General features: G+C 40.4%; 1 protein-coding gene across 19 annotated transcripts in view; it reads right to left on the bottom strand.

Moving 5' to 3' along the window:
• Window positions 1-21,205, bottom strand: part of SLC10A7 (solute carrier family 10 member 7) — a 124,519-nt gene that overhangs the window by 50,082 nt on the left and 53,232 nt on the right. Inside the window, exon 6 of one of the 19 annotated variants that reach the window (XM_053403195.1) lies at window positions 221-340. The exons of 15 other annotated variants lie outside the window; for them this stretch is intronic. In XM_053403195.1, the coding sequence (XP_053259170.1) occupies window positions 317-340 (24 nt within the window). In that variant the 3' untranslated portion in view covers window positions 221-316. Of the gene's footprint in view, window positions 1-220; window positions 341-413; window positions 1,076-21,205 lie in introns of those variants that run through there. 3 more of the 19 variants (XM_053403194.1, XM_053403204.1, XM_053403200.1) reach the window with 3 other exon arrangements.

Raw genomic sequence — 21,205 nt, 5'->3', positions numbered from 1 at the left:
TCTTTTTTCCTTATTGTGATGTGTTGTTTTGTTTTTGCTTAGTATGATGTTTTTCTTTTTTCTTTTTGTAACCTTTAAAACTTTAATAAATATTATTTTTAAAAAAACAACAACATATGAAACTGCACTGGAAGTCTTGTCTCCAGTTACTGTTTGCTCTACTCTGAATCCCCTGCCTCTAGTTCTGTAACCAACCACTGACCAGCTCTGGTACTCACCATCAAATGCATGGTGCTCTACATTCTTTTCATTCGTGCCTGGTGAGAACTTACCTAGGTTTCTTGGTATTCCACAGTATTTATTCGTCCTGTGTACCCTATGCAGGAAACACTGCTGCAAACTGTTGAGTAAATGGAGGGTCATAAAGCCAGCACAGTGGTACTTCGGGTTACATACGCTTCAGGTTACAGACTCCGCTAAGCCAGAAATATTACCTCGGGTTAAGAACTTTGCTTCAGGATGAGAACAGAAATCATGCAGCGGCAGCGCAGCGGCAGCAGGAGGCCCCATTAGCTAAAGTGGTGCTTCAGGTTAAGAACAGTTTCAGGTTAAGAACAGACCTCCAGAATGAATTAAGTTCTTAACCCGAGGTACCACTGTAAACTCTTTACCCACATTATTTATTATTTGAGTTACATCCCATGTTTACTCCAAGGAGCTCAAGGTGGCATACATAGTTCTCCTCCCGCCACATTTTTATCCTCACAAAAACCCTGTGAGGCAGGTTAGGCTGAGAGTGAGTAACTCATCCAAGTGAGCTGAGTGGAGATTTTAATCCTTGATGCCCAGGTTCTAGTCCGACAATCTAACCACTATGCCACGCTGGATGACACACACTGTGGATGTTTATGATAGTGCTCTGCTCACCCGTGTCTTTTCTTGGTGGTTTGGCAGGAAGGAATGGAGGATATGAGGGATACCTGCTTTGAAGTATAGTGTCTCCCCACCCCTACCCCCGCAGTGAGCTATACCTCCTGGCTTTTCTGTGCTGAGGGCTTTGTTGTTGCAGTCCAAGTTGCAACAATGAAGTTCCTGTTGGGCATTTGTGTTCAAAAGCAGAGTATCTGGAAGGGTTCTGAAAAGACAAGCATCATTCATCTGCCCTTTCACCAACCCCACCCCACCACCATATCCCCTACCTGTTGCATGTCTGTTTGGGCAAAGTTCCAATTTGTGTGCTCTTTGTGCTTTAGACACAGTAGTAGGGTTATGTAACCCTATGCTGTGTGAGGACACATGAATAATATTTCTTTGCTGGGGCATTTCTACTTCTGAAAGTGTGCCATGATTGATTTCAGGGTTAGTTGGGTTCCTACACTCCAATGAGGCTGTCGGGATATGGATAGAAGGGCAGTTATCTAGGGCTCTCTACTGGCTACAATTACAACATTTTAAGCTTATGCCGCCTCTTTTGAGCTATTCTGTCATCAAGGATGGAAAAGACCATTGACTAGATAAGAGTTTTGTCAATGCAGCCTCCCACTGGTACAAGAATAGCACTAAGCCAATGTAATTCCCCCCCCCCAGTAATGTTGTGCTCATTGCCCTATGCTTATCAATTGAGAAGTCCCACTGTGCTCCATAGGACTTCCTTCCAGGTAAATGTGCATAGCACTGTAGCTTTAGTTGCAATCCTATGCCCTCAGCAAGCATAATCTGACTAAATGAAAGGTTTGTATGTTACTTAGATGTATAGATATGTAATATTTAAAATGTAGTAAATATAACATCAAAGAAGAAAAATATGGGATATATGCAGGTTAGAATTTACAAAGTAATCAAATGTTTGGTTTACATAATAGAGGAGAAATGTGTGTTCTTTTGTGTGGTGGGTCAGAAGAAGAAAAATGTTGAGCAACAGTTTTTGAGTAAGCATCACTTTTAAAAAGCATACATACATATACATGCTATTTTATATAATACATCATACACCCACACATATAGATGTGAGAAACCCTCTCTTCCAGCAGAGGGCATCTTCTACACACTAGAAAAACTTCTCAGTTGAGTGAAGACAATTTTATACACACAGGAAAGAAATGTGTCATTTAAAATAGAAATATGGGTGTCCAAGTGTTGTCCAGTTCTGAAAATAATATTTAACTGTTTCTAAGACAAGGGTCAATACCCCACACTCTCTTCTGTGTCGGCAACACTTGAATTTATGGGAGCCCAAACAAGAGCTTCAGTAGTATTTATACAGAAGATACTTCTGATGGAATATGCATTTGGAAACATAAGGTAGTACAGCTTACATGAACAGTTTGAACATAGATCTGAAATTCACACACCGCCTGCAAAGGGATGTTGCTGCTGTCTAATACGCCATTCACGGTTAGCAAGAAAGGTGGGACGCAGTTCAGGCTTGCCGTGTACACAGTTCATGCACTTGTTTGGACACACACTTAGAAGGAACTGCCCGGCAGAACAGGATTAATGGATTTTGCTGTGGGGACAGAGGCTCTACTAAACATCTGCAGCTAGATCTGCCTGCGTTATCAAATACTTTAGGTGATGCAGTGACCTTATGTTGCCAATGGATGTGTAATTTACATGGGCGTCTACCCAAAATGTTCTGAAACACAATTCTCTGCTGAGAACTGGCCAATAGTCACATTACCAACTTAAATTGGATTTTTATTTTTTATTTCAATACATTACACATACCTCTCGTACTTTCTCTTTTTCATGCACGTATTCTGTCTCCATCAGCAATGTGTATTTCAATTCTACCTCACTTCCCTGTACATTTTTTCATGCTTCCTCATACATGCCTATTCAGTCCCTGTTGATCTTCGCAAGACACACAATTTAACGTCTATTTCTTGGAGGCCTAGGCTACAAATGCAGCAGAATGAGGCAACAGAAACCTGAGGTAGTAGAGTGGACCATACCACTTCAGACGGTATGTGGGTTGGTATCTTTCTTTCTTTTGTTTTTTAGTACTCTATTTAAAAATAAAATAAAACCAAAAAAGCAAACAGGCAAGTAGTGGCTAGGCTGGAAAGTTTCCCTTGGTATGCTAGATTTCCTCCCTCACTTGCAAGGAGTTCCTGCAAATTAGTATTCCCTATCTACAAAGTCGAGTGGTACTACCTACTCTAATGCCTCATGGTTGTATCACCTTGTCCTATGGACGTATAGCAACAGGCCAGGAATAATTATAATTCTATGTACCTAAGTTATGGCAGGGATCCAAATAGCTATTTGGGAGGGATAGCTTCTCCCCCCCCCCCAATTAAACAGACTCTCATGCCATATCACAAATTGCTTTTCAAGCTCCCAGAGTTACAGCAGCATGAAGAGTTACTTTCACCAGTCCAAATTCCTCTCGGGAATGTGGATTGAGGAGTGTGCTTGTTTGGATCCTTGCCAGTGTATTTTCTGAATCACCATTAATCGGGTTATGTTGAGGCCTTGAATGTAATTATTGTCACATTAATTATTTCATAAAATTTATATACTGTTTGATTGTAAGAGAAATTCAAAGAGATTTACAAAAAGATAAAAGAATAATGCTTTGATTATTTTAATATTGCTATGGACAATGTGCTTTGGACATGTGTACCAGAGTTGTGAGGCTAAAATGCAAGGGATTCTCATCGCTTTTTCTAGAAGCATGGTTCTTATGCTGTACATATGCAACAACCCCACCTGGAAGTGCAGTGGTACCCCAGAACTGTAAATGTATGCAGCTTGTGTTGATGATTAAGGGAGAAGTTCCTACTAAACCGTTTTATAGAAAATATGCAGAATAGTTCCCTTGACATTCTCTGTGTTGGTCAACCCTTATCTTCCACAGTCTCTGTTGATCTGAAAGCTTTGGAAAACAAATTTACTTGACGATACATGCTTATTACTGAGTTGCTGGGTCAAAATTTGCATTTATTGTTCCTATTTATTTTGGGTGTCTTCATGCTGACAAATTTCATAAAGTTTTTTTTTAAAGTGCTTGCAGATACACACTATGTATATAGGCCAATTTTCAGGATTTCAATGATCCAAGTAACTATTTGGGCATTTTAAAACTTAAGTCCAAAGCCCCCTTGGGTCTACAGTAATATGAAGGGACATAAACAATTCTAAACACACAGAAGAAGGGGCTCCCAGTTTCTGTTGATAAATTACTAAATGCAAAAATCCTGTAAATCTGGATATGGGACAGTTTGATACTGGATGTTCCTCATTATTTTCTATTTCAGCACATATAGACAAAGAATTGTACATTTTGAGGACTGTACCACAGCAGTGCTAAATCCTATCACCAGACTGAGATTACATGAGTATTGTTGATTGTTTTCTGGGATAATATTTTGGACTGGGATGCTGTGTGTGCTAATTTAGTTTAACTTCCATGAAACAGTCCAATTAATTGAGTGTTATAGCATTCTTAGGAATAGAAAATTATGTCAAAATGAAATGTTCTTCTACACTAGATGGTGCTATGCCACTTTCCAGGAAAAAAACCTGCTATAGTACTTAAAAGGAAGTTTTATTATGCTGTTGATTCTACGGTCTGAAATTTACATTAGGGTGTTAAGCCATTTCCAAATGGTGACAAAGGCAATACAAGAAATGAAAATAATGCACCATGGCAAAGACAATTAATGTTGGCAGACACTCCTTTTCTAGAAAGTGAAATATAACCCACTTCCAGAATGGCTTCTCATCACTATTTCCAAACCAGAGTATATAGCCTTTCTAAGCAAACAGTTTTCATTGTCAGTCAGTCATCATATTCAATTTCATTTCTAATTTAAAACTAAAAGGGCTTTACTTTTTATCTCTATCTAATAAAATGAAAGCTATTGCAAGAATTAGGGGAGACATTTTTATCAAAAGAAATATAATTTTTCATGTTTGCATACATTACAGGGCAAATTCACACATGCAACTTCTTGCCTATGACCCATTCTGCTTTCTTTAAAGAAAATATTAGCAATGTAATAAGCATGTTATATGGGGAAATGTGCATGACATTTGTATATTGAAATTATTGATGCATATCAGCACAATCAAGCCAAAATTGATACTCCCATTGATTTATGAGGCAATCCCTACAGTAGAATTCTATATGAGTGACTACAAGATTCAGAGACCACCACAGATATGTCATTGGAACATGCTACCTATAGACCTGTTCTGTTGAAGACACGCTGAGGGAATGGCCAAAATGGCTGGGAGAGAATCATGGATGGGAGGCAAGTGGTTCTGGGGAGGAGTACACACATGCTATATCCCTTCAATTCACAGTCACGCCCTGTTGTGCAGCTTTACACTACTGACTGGTTTTAATGGGAGGGATTTTTTATTTTATTTTTATTTAAACCACCTTCCTCTGTATGAATGACCACCTCACCTGTATTGCCAAGACAGAGCATAGGATATGATGCAACTGAATACATCATCACGGTACATCACCATTAGTACAGTCCACGCAGTGTGGACAAAATGTATATGGCAGGAAGATGGCATGGTGGTGGTGGTGTTTCTCCCTCTCCCCCCCCCCCCGCCCGCCACCCTCAATACTGTGACGCTTAACAGATACAAGTGGGAATTTGGGTGAGGGGAACTATGGAGAAGATGAGTTTTGCCCACCAAAGGAGCACTTTGGAAAAAAACAGCCTGTCTCCAGAACATCCTAGGATCTTGCGAAGCCTCTCCTCTTCCTGGAGGGGAGGGGTTGTGAGCGGGAATCATTTCCCGCGCTCACGGGGCGTGGCCGGCCCCCCTGCATCATTGGAGTCCTGGGCCCGCGTCATGCACCCCAGCCAGCCAATCCAGCTGGCGGGGGGTGGGGTGGGGGTTTAGCCACACTTAAACGGCTGTGGGCCCACGGGGTCTCCATTGTTCTTCCGGCTTCCTCAGATCACCCACCCTCTCTCTAGGTTTTGCTTCAGCACCTGACCTTGCTATGGACCTCGGTTCGTCACCTTGGTTGTCCAAGGGGCCTGGTAGGAATTTTTTCCACTTGGCAGATTGGCAGCAGCCACTTGGTTTTTCGCCTACCTCGTAGCAAATCGGCATGACATTGTAAGGTTTGGCAGTTAGGCTCTGGAAAATGTGTTGTGTGTTAGAGGGGAGGTTGTGGCCATCACCTATCCCTCCCCTTGAAGGATATTCCGTTAAAGGAATCCGGCGGTCGTGGTTCCTGTCCGATGTCCAGGTGGTAGCTAGGGCCATGGCACAACCCCGGTGATTCTAGGGGAAAGCTTCCAGTTGATTTGCATCAACAAGCTCCCCCTATAGGTTGTTAACCCTTGTGTGACTCCCTGCTGAGCAGCCAGGAGTCAAGTATAGTCTGTTCAGATCCAATGCCTAAGCCAATACCACTCGCATTCTGTAACCAATACAGTTGTGGCCTTTTTTAGCCCATTAAGCTAAAATACTTGTGTCCATGTGTCTTATTTCATCACAAAGTGGGGAGCGGGGCCTCGACTCACAAACACTGATACCACTTCTCAGCCTAGAATCCGAAGATCTTTAGCCTCCAGACACAAATACCCAAACACTCCAAAAATTGGGGGTGCTAGGAAAGGGCACTCCACAGAAGCAAGCAAGGAAAGGAGAAACACATGCAGTAATGTACTGTATAACACTTTCAACTGGTAGGTAGGTGTAATGGTTCTAGGGGTTGCTCGTGCGTAAGTTGCCGCCACTCCTGGCTAGGTTACCTGGTTGAACCCTTTCTGTCTGAACAGCCTCTCATTTCGTGGCTGTCTCAGTCACTGGCAGAATCCGTCAGTGGCCGTTTCTTGAACTTCTTCCAGCAAAGAAGTTCTTTGACGGCAAGTCTCCTCCTACTCTCCCTGCGCGGAAGTCTTCTGCGCAGGGAGGGTGTGGGCAGTGGAGTACCCGTGCTCTCCCCGCTGGTCTCCGGCGAGGAGTCCTGGAGCCTCCTCTCCGATTCCCCCATCTGCCCCCCTTCCGCACTGGTGTTACGCTGATTTCCTTCCCCAGCAGATAGGCTGCCTCTCTCCCTACTGGGACCCTCTCCGGCATCCCTCCGGAGCCTTCCCTCCGCCTCTGGCTCCGATGGCAGTTCCCTGACAGTAGGCAATCCTACAGGGGCAAGTGGTGGAAATGGTATGAACCTCTTGTGTCCTGGCATGCTCCATAACAAATACTTGGGCACTAGATGAAGTTGTTCCCAACATACAGCTGGAGCCATATAAACAGATGCTATAACTGTTCCTCTCTCTGTCTTGCCATTTCCAAAGGCAAGGTTGTCCTGCTGGAGTTGCTAGTTGACAACCCCAGACACCCATCTTTGCCTTTCATGATTTACCTCATCCTGGATGCTGCACAATAAACACCACTGCCATGCTTATATGTGTTGTTCCTGTGTTTGTAGGAATTAGCAGACTGAGAGGGAGCCCTTTCCCAAGTGCAGGAAATTGGTGCAACTGCAGAAGATGGAGAAAGATTCCTGGCAGCTCCTGGTCCACCCCCCCTGCCCCCGCCAACCACCTGGTTATCAACCAGGGAAGGGGGTGGTGGAGCTTTTCAGGCAGCCCTACCCCCACCTCTGCCTGGTGAAATACAAGCAACCATCTGGTAGGGAGGCAGCTTAGGAAGAAGCAATACAGCCACTGAGGGAAGGGGCAGCTAGCTGCTAACAAAGGAAAGCACATGACTGGCAACTAACCAATCAGGGCAGCCATACTCCAGAGCTCCAGTGGCAGCCAGTCCCATAAAAGTGCTGCACCAGTGTGACATAACCAAGGAAACTCACTGACAAACTATTAGCATTAGAATTTCAAACCAATTTTCATATTGCTTTTTGTTCTTGGTTCTTGTTCAATATTCCCTAGTTGCAATTGGACTACAGAATAGACATAGATGTCACAAACTGGATATGCATAATGCAGTTAAAATACTTTTTGAAAAGAATCACATACTATAGTAAATGACTGCAATCTATGAGTTTTTATGATCCAAATCACTTCACTGAACATCCTTGATTGAAAAATTGGCACAATCTAATTGGCTCCAATAGGATGATGATGACGACGACAATAATAATAATAATAATAATAATAATAATAATAATAATAATTTATTTATTTATTTATTTATTTCCCACCCATCTGGCTTGGTTTCCCCAGCCACTCTGGGCTGCTTACAACAAAATATTAAAATACAATAGTGCATCAAACATTAAAAGCTTCCCTAAACAAGGCTCCTTCAGGTATACTGGACCGAGGCGGTTTAGGACTTTACAGTTACATTACATGTACAGGAATATACTTGAGTCCACATGCTGGGAAACACAAAATATAGTTTGGAACTTCTCCATGTATTTTTGACTTCCGGAGAAAAACCTCACATTTTCTAGCAGCGACCAGAGAGACAAATATATGCTTGGCTTCAAGTCAATAGGATTTCAAAAATAATTGCTACATTTGAGGTGTATGTCTGACATGCTTGGAAAATAAAACTAACGAACATTTCCTTGTTCATTAATAGTTAGATCCTTATGGAACATGTCCTATACTATTTATTTTTTAAAAAAAAATTAGTAAAAAATGTTCATGGATCTTGTTGCTACATCAGCATGGCTCATGGCTTCTGTGGAATATACTGCCCCTAGTATAAATTAATAGAAGTTGTGCAGCAGTTGTGGTGGGTGGGTGGGTGGAGGCCCTTTTTTGGAATTAAGGTAATTTCTAAATGCAGAGTGCAAACCTCACACTATGGTAATCTATGTATGTGTTGCTTGTGCACTTTGCCTGCCTGCCTGGCCCAAGTCATCAATAATGAATAGATCTGTACAGCAGTACAAGGACCAAGTGTTGGGGCTTGTCGGGGATTTCAGAAGAGGGGGGCGGGGAAAACACAGGTTTGCCATTTGATTGTTTTTTCTGGCATGTAATAAGCCACAAACCCACAATGAATTTTTGGCTTCAAAAAAATTAAGAGGGGAGCAATTTTTTTGAAACTTTTAAGTATTCATTTATCAAGTAAAGCATGAAGCAGGAGGAGGGGAATGAGAAGGAAGATCAACTCTGTAAAACATTTGTTTTGTTTTGCAATATAATATTTATAGAAATGGAAAGCTAATAGCTGATAAGGGGAACCAAGGAAATATGAATTCAACAACACCTCACTTTCTTGTTAAGGGAAGAAATCTTGCCTCATTCGAGAAAAGATTATTATACTTTTTAGACAGACATAATGGAAGATGAAAAAAGGAAAACCAAATTTACTTGTCCAGAAAAGAAACTGAATCACAGGTCATATAAATTAAACATTTGCTGAAAGACAACTTAAAAGATGCCCAAAATTTCTAACAATTGCAAATAAGTTAAATGTTACCTAGCTGCTACTAACAAAACAAATTGGTATGATGTTATCTCTAGCAATTTCCTCCTCTTTTTCCTAAGCATATTTCCATAGATATCACAATTGTAGCATTGCAAGAGAGATTATCTCATGTTTTCCAAACAGAAAGCACCAGCTGGTACTTTACCAATCCATACCCCCTGGGAATAAGCAGAGTTCTGGATAACTAAATTTCTACTGCAAGCACTTGAGCCAATCCCAATGTAAACCCAACCTTTGTTGCGTTATTGGCTGTGCAAGTAAATTACATACTATATTTTCATAATGCTAAACTTTAGTAGTCCCAGAACTACTGCACTAGGAGGATAACTACTATTATCAGGAGAGGGAGGGAGGGAGGAGAGAGAGCTGTCTGACAAATTCTCAAAAGCTTTGCAAACTGACCCATCCATTTTTTTAAAAAAAGTGAGCATTTACAAACAAACTTGAATAACAGGACAAATGCATTACTTTATATTATTATGCCTTTCTAGGTGAAAACATGAAGACAGAGGTAAATGCCTCCGCAACATTGCATGCCCCCCCCCAATATATATTCATCCTCTTAGTGTGGATCAGCTTCCAGAAATGGTCACAAGTTAATGTTGTCCATTCTGCCCCAAGTGATCTGCCACTGTTTGCCCTATAATTCATTTAGAGAAATAGAAACACCTTGTGCAACTGGCTTGGAAAAAGTTTCCCATGGTTGCTGTATGCTGAGTCTTCCTCCCCCTCCTCCCTCTTTGTTATATACCAAGAATTCATGGCATTGCAGCCATACATAGATTCCCTATAAATTTCATCCGCTAATTTCTTTGAGAAGCTACACCTCACTAGTTCCTGTTCCTGCAATCCAATCCCATTTCTAGTCTCCCACCTGCCTTCAGCAAATTGCATCAGATTTATTAAAGTGCTCACAGTAGATTACAAGTGCACAAATTCACCGTTGACTCAGAAGAAAGACAGAACTCATTTCTGCAGCTCCAGTAAAGTAATATATACAGGAAATATGCAGAAGGTTTGTACTGGGAGATAGGAAGACAAAGTTGATCCTAAAGTACTTTTTAAATAATGGAACCAAACAAAACAGCGGGCTGGAACCAGATACATAGTATCCAAAAGCTGCTCATACTATGGTGGAATCTACACACATATAAAAACTGTTCTGAAAATGCTTTTTTTAAAAAATACATTGAATTTTCCATAATGCTCACCATTGCCATCTAGTGTCACATTGCATATTGCACTTAAAACACATTTAAAACATTTTATTTGCAGCTGTATAGTTGAGTCCTATGAGACTTTTCTGCCTCTACCAAATGCCCCCTGATAAGCCCTCCTCAGGGGTGAGAGGCCTTTAGAAATGGCATAGTATGGACAAAGCACAAAGACAGGTAGTCACAAAAGACGGAAGACTACCAAAAACTTTTTTTGAAATGACTGACAATATGGACCTGATTGACATCTGGAGAACAAAACACCCATTAGAAAGAGAGGGAACCTTCTTTTCTGAAGCCAAAATGACATGGACACGGATTGACCAAATTTGGGTGACTAGCAGTATGGCGTCGAATATAAAGAAAGTGGAAATCTGCCCAAAAACCTTCTCCGACCATAACGCAGTTAAGATGGTGATGAAGCAAACAACAACTGGTTCCTTCAGATGGAGAATGAATGACACCTTATTTAGAGACGAGGAGATTTGTAAGAAGGCCCAAAAAACTTTGAAAGACTATTTTGAAATCAACTTAAGGACTAAAGTAGAAAAAAGAATAGTATGGGACGCAAGTAAAGCCGTGATGAGAGGGTTTTTGATACAACAAAATTCATTAAAGAAAAGAAAGCAAAATGAGAGGAAAGAGAAAATCTTGGAAAAGATAAAAGAAGGGGAAAGGAAATTAAGACTGAAGCCAAAATCACAAGAGATTTTAAGAGAAATTAAATTGTATCAAACACAATACATGGAACTGATGAACCAAGAAATAGAATGGAAAATTAAACAAATGAGGCAAAAGACCTTTGAATCTGCAGATAAATGTGGCAAGTTACTGGCTTGGCAAATAAAGAAGAGACAAAAACTCAACACGGTAACAAATTTAGAAGTGGATGGAAAGAACATATGCAACCCAGTGGAAATTAGGAACTGTTTCCAGAGCTACTTTAGACAATTGTATACACAAGGGCCGCAGAAAGATAAGGACATACAACAATTCCTCGAGAAAAATGGGCTGAAAAAGATCTCTCAGGAAAGTAAGACAATTTTGAACCAGGAGATATCAGCACAGGAAATAGAAGATGCCATTCAAAACATGACGTTGGGCAAATCACCTGGACCGGATGGTTTGACTTCCAAATACTACAAAGTTTTGAAGGAAGGGCTTATACAACCTTTGAAGGAAGTCTGCAATGAGATCATGGAGGGGAGAAGGGCACCCGATACGTGGAGAGAGGCCTACATTACACTTATACCAAAGACAGAGACTGAAAAGACCCAACTTAAGAACTACCGACCCATCTCCTTACTAAATGTGGATTACAAAATCTTTGCTGATGTTTTAGCAAAGAGACTGAAAAGAGTTTTGATGGAGGAGATTCATGGAGACCAGGCGGGCTTTCTCCCGAAAAGGCATTTGTCGGACAATGTAAGGAATATAATTGACATTTTGGAGAAGTTGGAAGTGAACATAAACACTAAGGCTGTTCTGATATTTGTGGACGCCGAGAAAGCCTTTGACAACATTTCTTGGAGTTTCATGTTGAAGAACCTCCGGGGGATGGGGGTAGGCCAAGGGTTTGAAAATGGTATAGGTGCAATATATTCTGAACAGAAAGCAAAACTAATTGTAAATAATGTGGTAACAGAAGAGTTTAAGATTGAAAAAGGGACACGACAGGGGTGCCCTATCTCCCCATTACTTTTTATATCGGTCCTGGAGGTTTTGCTTAATATGATCAGGAGGGATCAGTTGGTTAAAGGGATTCAGGTCGGAGCTAAACAATACAAACTGAGAGCATTTGCAGATGACCTAGTACTTACATTGCAAGAGCCAGAAGCTAGCACGAAAAGAGTTTTGGAAATAATTCAAGAGTTTGGTCAATTGGCAGGATTTAAATTGAATAAGTTAAAGACTAAGGTATTGGAGAAAAATTTAACGCAGATTGAAAAAGAAAGGTTTCAGAATGAGACGGGGTTGACTGTGGTTAAAAAAGTGAAATATCTGGGTGTGAACATGACAGCTAAAAATGTGAATTTATTTAAAGATAATTATGAAAAAACTTGGACAGAAGTGAAAAAAGATCTGGAGATTTGGTCAAATCTGAAGCTTTCCTTGTTAGGTCGAATTGCAGTTATAAAAATGAATGTATTGCCAAGAATGTTGTTTCTGTTTCAAGCATTACAAATTATGGACAAAATGGATTGTTTCAAGAAGTGGCAGAAAGATATATCTAAATTTGTCTGGCAGGGCAAGAAGCCCAGAATAAAATTCAAGATATTAACGGATTCAAAGGAAAGAGGGGGGTTTGCCCTGCCAGACTTTAAATTGTACTATGAAGCGGCAGCTTTCTGCTGGCTAAAAGAATGGCTGCTTCTTGAAAACACAGACATTTTGGATTTGGAAGGATTTAACAATATTTTTGGGTGGCATGCATATTTGTGGTATGACAAGGTTAAAGCGCATAAAAGTTTCAAAAATCATATTGTCAGAAAAGCACTATTAAATGTCTGGGTCAGATATAAGGACTTGCTGGAAAATAAGACTCCAAGATGGTTATCACCAATGGAAGCTAAGGCAGTCAAAAAGCTAAATATGGAGTCGAAATGGCCAAGATATTGGGAAATCTTGGAAAAGGAAGGGGACAAATTGAGATTGCAGAGTTTTGAAAAACTAAAAGGGAAGGTGAGAGATTGGTTACATTATCATCAAATAAATGAAGTGTTTAAATTAGACAGTAAAATAGGCTTCCAGGTGGAAAAATCAAAATTAGAGACTGAACTGTTAGAATCCAGTACTAAGAATTTGTCAAAAATGTACGATTTGCTGCTGAAATGGAATACACAAGATGAAATGGTAAAATCAAGTATGATTAAATGGGCTCAGGACATTGGTCATAACATTATGTTCGCTGATTGGGAAAAGTTGTGGACCACCGGGTTGAAGTTTACGGCGTGTAACGCCTTAAGAGAAAATATAATGAAAATGATTTATAGGTGGTACATAACCCCAGTCAAGCTTGCAAAGATCTACCATTTGCCTGATAATAAATGTTGGAAATGTAAAGAAAAGGAAGGTACTTTTTTTCACCTCTGGTGGACGTGCCCGAAGATTAAGGCATTCTGGGAAATGATTTATAATGAACTGAAAAAGGTATTTAAATATACTTTCCCCAAGAAACCAGAGGCCTTTCTCTTGGGTATTGTCGGCCAGGGGGTGTTAAAGACAGATACAATTTTTTTTATGTATGCTACAACAGCAGCTAGAATACTTATTGCAAAGTACTGGAAGACACAGGATCTACCCACACTGGAAGAATGGCAGATGAAGGTGATGGACTACATGGGTTTGGCAGAAATGACGAGCAGAATCCGAGACCAGGGGAGAGAAGCAGCGGAAGAGGAATGGAAGAAGTTTAAGGACTATTTAAAGAAATACTATAAAATTAATGACAGTTAGAATGATGTTGGGCTCAAAATAAATGGTTACTATTAGTAATGGTTAAGACGGAGAGAATAAGGATGATTAACATAAATTTATAATAAAATAAGGGAAGATTCGCTGAATAACTGTAAGAACTTGGAATACAGAAACGGGAAGCAAGAGGAAGTCGAGGAAGTAAGGTTTAAGAAATTAGGACATGAAATGGTACTTGTTTTTTGTTCTGTTAATGTTTGTTGTATGTTTTTTATGTTTTGTTTGTGTTAATATAAAAATTGTTTAATAAAAAATATTATTAAAAAAAAAAAATAGAAATGGCATAGTATACGGTGCAAACTACTGTGGAAGAAGAAGAGTCTGGATTTGATATCCCGCTTTATCACTACCCGAAGGAGTCTCAAAGTGGCTAACATTCTCCTTCCCCTTCCTCCCCCACAACAAACACTCTGTGAGGTGAGTGGGGCTGAGAGACTTCAGAGAAGTGTGACTAGCCCAAAGTCACCCAGCAGCTGCATGTGCAGGAGCAGAGACGTGAACCTGGTTCACCAGATTACGAGTCTACTGCTCTTAACCACTACACCACACTGGAAGCAAGGCACATACAGAAAGGGGTGGGGCTTAAGTGAGAGTTGCCTTCCACTTACACAAGGGACCTTCTTGATCCAAGCCAGCCTCTCTGGATAAATCAACACAAGAAAGGTATTGTGGATAGCAGCTTTCCCCCACCCATTTTCCAGCTCAGAAACGGGCCATCACGAAGAGAAGGACCAAAGCCAAGTTTCCTTTTACATGAGGATTAAAACAATTTAGCTTAAAGCAGAAACAAGACAGAATGAACACATGTGAAAGTGAAAGGATAGAAATAAAGATGGATTTAGGCAGCCCTGTATGGAAACAAGAAAATAATGCAGAAGGTATTCGCATAAGGACCACTAGCATGTATTTATGTATGTATGTGTGCGCAGCACTGAGGTGGGATTTTGCCACATGGCCTTTCCTTCATCATGTGATTTTAACATTTCAAACCATTGCTGGAGCGGTGTAGAGTGCAGCTATAGGAACGCAGCAACTACAACACTTGGATAATGCAGCTATCAGGACTTGAGATTTGTTGGTATAACACAACTTAAGAACATACGAGGAAGGGCCTACTGGATCAGGTCAATGACCCATTTAGTTCAGTATCCTTGCTTTCACAGCAGTGAACAAGATGCTTGCGGGAAGCCCACAAGCAGGATTTGAGCACAACAGTAGTTTCCAGCAACTGGTATCAGCTAATGTGTCTCATCTGAAACATTAGGCTTGGATTCAAAGTTGTTATTTTGCTCACCCAAGGGCAGATTCTCTGCACAACCCTGCACCATATCCCACCTCATTCCCAAGAATTATCCAGTCCTCAGAAGAAAATGTTCTGGAACACAGAGGGCTGAAGGGTAGACAGGAAAGTCCCTTCCCATGGACTAAACTCTGCTCTCCTCACTGAAGAGAAGCTAGGAGCAAAGCCGTAATTTTGTATTTTAAAAGCCATTCAAAAACCAAAGAGCTCCCTAAGCCAGGGACACCTGGTTAAGAGGAGAATAAAGCTGGCTTTCAAATGTTGATGAATTTCAAGACTGTCTCTGAGGTTTGTAGAGTTTATACATTACCAGTTGCCATTCCTACCAATGTCATGCAATAAGCCACAGGGCAAATCATAATAACTAAAAAGGTGTTTGGTTATTTGTTAACATTTAGGCTGAGTTCAGATAGCACCTTATGTCACAATGGCTTTTATCGTGCACCCACACAGCATCAATGATAGCACCTTATTCCTCCCCCCCAATATTTTCTTGCCTGATAATTTTAGTGTTTTATGTGATCTTTCAAAAGATGTAAAAGCCACTGATAGAGTCCTAGCAGAATCTAGCAGAAGATTAGCACTCATTTTTGTTTTAATTACTTCAAAAAAAAAAAAAAAGGTTTGCAACCCCACTGACTTGGAAAATCATGGAAGTTTTGCACTAGCATTTGATAAAATTTGGGGTGGTATTCTGATGAACAGTTCTTTCTTGACATTTTCATGGGTAACTCAAGTGGGGAACAGAAGCACACAGGGACATAAAGGGTGCTGATATGTCCAATGATGTCTGCTGTTGTGTCATGCCACACCCAGTGGTTTGAATGAAATTTAACACAACATGGATATATATTGATCAAAAAGCCACTGTTCCATAATGCAATAGGTAATGAAGTGTATAAGGAGTGTTAGAACCTGGAACTGAATGCACATTTAGAAAAGAATCAGAAGAATACAATGTGAATGCCGGTATTGTAGATGTGTTGTTATGCATATGTGTGTGAATAAACAACTCTTTATTATGTGATCCTATACTGTCAGAAGTAAGTTGCACATACTACCCAAGTGTGTTTAGGATTGAAGCCAGATTCTTGTAGCCATTTGTACAAGAGAGCTTTAAGCTTCCTATGGAATTTGAAATTAAAATTTTAAAATCAGACTTCTCTGATGTGGATTGAGGAAGCAACAATTTTATGACTTCTAGCATTTCCCCCTACCCAGAACATCAGCATTTTGCTGCAAGTTGTGGGTCAGCTTTTAAAAGTTTATTTCAATTGTAAAAAGTGTTTTCTGTCAGCCCCAAGATCAACGAAATGAGCTGCTTGCCAGCAAACACTACGAACTCTACAAACTTGACAGATTCCTTTGCTAAGCATTTGACTATGTAAAACCAAATAATACTTGCAATAAATACTTTAAAATTTGCTCTGTCTTTTAAGCCATAAAATGACACCATGGCAACTTGGAGGAAAATGCAAACAGACAACTGAGTCAGCCAATAGTAATAGTAATGATAATAGTAACTTCAGCTGCCTGAATTCAGGGAGAAGAAAATTGCTTGGATGATCATTTAAGTTCAACACTAAGTGAAATGCTTTTATATCATCTCTGATAATGGTAATATAAAAACCCTACTTTAAATATAATGGACTACAAAGTTACAATAAAGGGTTTGATTGAATGATTGTTCCATTTGGTTTCACATTTAGATTTCACTCTTTCATTAGAGATTGATGATCAATTCACATGATCAAAAGGCATGGTGAGAATGAAGGATGAGAGAATCCAAGAAAACTATGCTGTGGAGTGACTGCCAACTTCTCATTGGCCTTACTCCCACAAAGCTGCTTGAATTCAAGATTTGCTTGATAAAAGTGTACAGTACTAGATCCGTGTTTCTCAACCTTTTTCCGACCATGGCCCACTTCTGACCTTGTTTCCTTCCTGTGGCCTCCCTTTCCTACCAGTAGAAAGGTAGCTATTTAAATGTTTTGTTTTCAAATAGAACATACTTTATTTATAATTTATACAAAATACAATTACACAAAAATTTATACTTTACGTATTTTTCAATGTGACTCTTTTGCTTGATGACCAGAAACAAGCTATTTAATATCCGGTTCTATTTCTATGAGGGATAACTGAAGCTCACCTCTGTGCCCACTATGTTAAGGCAATTCCGCATTAGGCTGAGTAACTCTTGCATGCAGCAACATATCTCCTTTCACAGTAATACTTGCATGAAGAAACAGCACTCCACATACTTCTTTAGCCACACTCCTTCCTATGACAAACGAGATGTGGACAGCCTGGTGCGCACAGTGGTGGAGTGCGAAAGTGGGAGGGAGAAGGAAGCAGAAGTGATATTACCGCAGAATGCATGTGGTGCTCCATCCACTGGGAAGCCCAAGTCACTTCTCTGTTCACTTTAGTTCTCAATTTTCTATTTTCTTCACTTCTCTGTTTTCTGTTCTGGGTCACTGCTCTGTTTTCTTCACTTCTCACTTCCCTCTGTGGTCCCCAAGTCTCGTGCCGTGGCCCCCCCATTTATCCAATTTTCACCTGTTGCCCCCCTTGGAATATCCTGGGGGCCCCCAGTTGGGAAACACCATACTAGATGGGAGTGAGTATGTGTTTAAGTAATTACATGGTTACTGTAATGTGTACTGAGTATATTCATTTTCTTCTCCCATCTGCTCACGTTTCACTTTTCAATCACTTCTTAATCTTTGCTCAAAATCTAAAATGAGCAAGATTTGATGGATCAAGCACCCATGCTTCCTTGGAGGATCTGCTACCATAGATGGACAAACATTGGGCTGGAGCAATGCTATGTCAGGCATGTTTCCATGCCACTAAAATCAAATAATTAAGTTAGTTATGACTAACTGATTATAGTATTGGGAAATTCAGTAAGCAGAGTGCGTACTTTGCACACAAAAGATCCCAGGAACCATTTCTGGTGTCTCTGGGAAGGTCTCAAAAAGACTCCTGTCTAAAACCCTCAAGAACTACTGCTAGTCAGTGTAGACAATGGACTGACCCAGTATAAAAAATCAGTTTTCTGTGATCCTTTTGAGATTAAAGGATGACTTGCTCCAACTCACTGTTTCCCCATTCCTGCAAGGGTTGCAAAAACAGAAAACCTTGCCTTGTCTATGACGAAGGCATTCATCCTTCAGCGCATAAGAGCAATAAGCAATGCTGAATACTTAAGTTAGTTTTTCCCGTTTCTCACAGTCCATTATGCTGGTTAGTAAACATGGATTGATCTACTTATTTATTTTAGAATTATAAAGGATTAGGAAGAATAATATTCCCAAATACATTGTGATCTCCATGGAAGAGGAGTTCACTGGAATCCCTAAGCAAATAATTGCTAAGCAAATAAAACAGGGCACATCTTTATTAGCCACACTTCTAGCTGGTTGAGTATACAAAGGCAGCAACATAAACTTTAACTTGCCCAGCTTAAATGCTGGATGGCAACTTCAGCAATCAGCCTGGCACAACTGTTGGGAAAATATGGGAAGAAGAGCGGTAAGCAGGGTGGGGAGAGCATCTGCATCAGGCCTCTGTGACTGTGGGGGTGCAGAAGAATCCCATTCCAGTAGTTGGTCTAGTTTAGAGTGACCAAAGAGACCCTCTAAAGTAGGCTTGGGGAACCTTTGACCTTCCAGATGTTGTGAACTACATGTCATTGTCCTTTGCTGTTGGCCATGCTTGATGAGGCTGATGAGAGGTTTAGTTCAGCAACATCTGGAGGACCAAAGGTTCCCCATGGCTGCAGTAAGGATTAGTGTTGAATCCAAAATCTGTTCATCCCAAAGGTTGATTTCCTACCTGAAGAAAAAGTGCCCATTCCAGAAGCAACATAAAACATAGCCAAACAATAAGGGCTAAAAGATAAAATCGCTTTGAGCATAGGAAAGATGAAAACATTCCTGTGTCCCAACAGAAAACTATTTGCAAGCCCCCAAACCAGCAATTAACTATAAACACATTATTTCCCCTCAGATATCAAAAGTAACATTCCTACTAAACACCACCACCTATGTAAATTACTCAAGAATTCACCATAAACACTTACTCCCAACCATCAGCAATCATCTGGGGAAAGTAAATATTCATTCCAAGGGCAACACCACCTATGTCTATGAAGATATATCATACATGTTCAGGGTCTACTTCTTTATAATGTTGTGCTCTAGCTACCCCCCAGCACCTTGAAAACTCCAGCTCACTGCAGAAGGTTGCATTTTCCAATACTCAGAAGCCTCCTTGAAGCTGAGAATCCTATTACCCATCACTTACTCTTTATCCATCAGATTTCCTATATAACCATTTTCCAAACTGGATATGGCATAGTGCGTACCCTGAGCAATGCTTTTTAGTGCACACTGTTTAAGACCTTTTCCAGCTGAAATAGTTTTGGAGACCAGCCCTGAGCTGAATTTAAAGGCAGCATTTAAGAAGATGAACGATCAATAGTTCAGATAAATCTTAACTCATTCCTTTCATTCCCCAGTAAGCTGGTGGATATCCCCACAATATGTTTCTTCACAGTTATATCCACATGACATTTTCATCAATGAAATCTGATAATTTAACATCTTTTTCGTAAAGAGATTTTTTTGGTTTTGATTTTTTTAAAAAGAAGATTTCAACAGTCTATGGTCTGACAAACAACAAAATAGAGCTGATTTAACAAATGAGTGCCCAATCAATGATGCACTGAGGCACATGACAAAAGCAAGTCAAAATCCATTACAGTCAAGAGCATCCTTTAAATTCCACTTCAGTGCACTGACCCTGTTGCTCAATGCTAAAGACTTTACAAGTTTTTCCCCGGAAACATTCAGAAGAGCTTTTGTTTTGGCATTCACTCAGCTGCACCTCACAATTAACACCGCCAGACTCATCTCTAATCAATTATTCATAGAGATTACTAGCATATCTTTTGAGCACCTTAACTTCACATCAGAAGTGTGCGAGGGCTGACACATGCATGTGTACATTACAGAATAAAAGGCAGACTCTAGGCAGGTTTTAACGCTAAATGAGAACAAGGCTAAAAGAAGTGAAATCAACATTTTCAGTCAAAGTTGAGCTTCAGGCAAGCTGCAGGCAGTGCACAGCGTGAGAGAATTTGGCTCCAGAAAAGTGCCCATGTGTTGACAGCTGAAGAAGAGAGTTTTAAGGCTTAATGGTAAAAAATGTTCCATCAATGATAATGTTACACATGACTCCTCTGACTGGATTTGCTAGTCATCGCCACATTTCCTGGCAATCAATGACACACATGCATACATATACCCGCCCTCTCAAATCTTTATCATTAAAAAGAAAAGCACTCCGCTTATAATTATGGTGAGCTTGGCTACTTCAAATTAAACTAGTAGAGAGAGGAAATTCATACAAAAGTCTAGACAGCGACTGTGACAATATTTAGGCAATTTAGAATATTTTAGGAAATAGAGAAATCACAGACATATGGAAACCTGCCTAGTCTGTAGGGCTTAGGGATCACCAGCATGGTGTTCATGGGTACGGTGGCACACCTGAGATCTTCCCCTGATATCCATGAAGCCTCAGAGACCTCCCTCCACCACTCACTGCCCCCTAGTCATGAAGTAGTGAGGGTGGTTAACTCTTTCCCCCTTGACAAGTACTTAGAGCTTAAGGTGGAAGAGTGCAAATCTTTCCCATTACCTCTTTCACCCACATGCTTTTTGAGGTTCAGATTAATTCTACTGAATCCAACTTGTACTCAAATCCCTTGAAAAAATCAAGTGTGCATGCGCTTTTAGTCTTTCTGTCTTTTTCGTGCGGCGTGGCTGATCTGCAGGAGTGGGGACAGAAGTGACCAGAGGGGTGGTATTCACAGCAT

Source organism: Podarcis raffonei, chromosome 9 (assembly GCF_027172205.1).
Source record: "Podarcis raffonei isolate rPodRaf1 chromosome 9, rPodRaf1.pri, whole genome shotgun sequence".
Taxonomy (NCBI): domain Eukaryota; kingdom Metazoa; phylum Chordata; class Lepidosauria; order Squamata; family Lacertidae; genus Podarcis; species Podarcis raffonei.
Note: the sequence above shows the minus strand (reverse complement) of the source record. Positions and strands in the feature narration are given on the sequence as shown.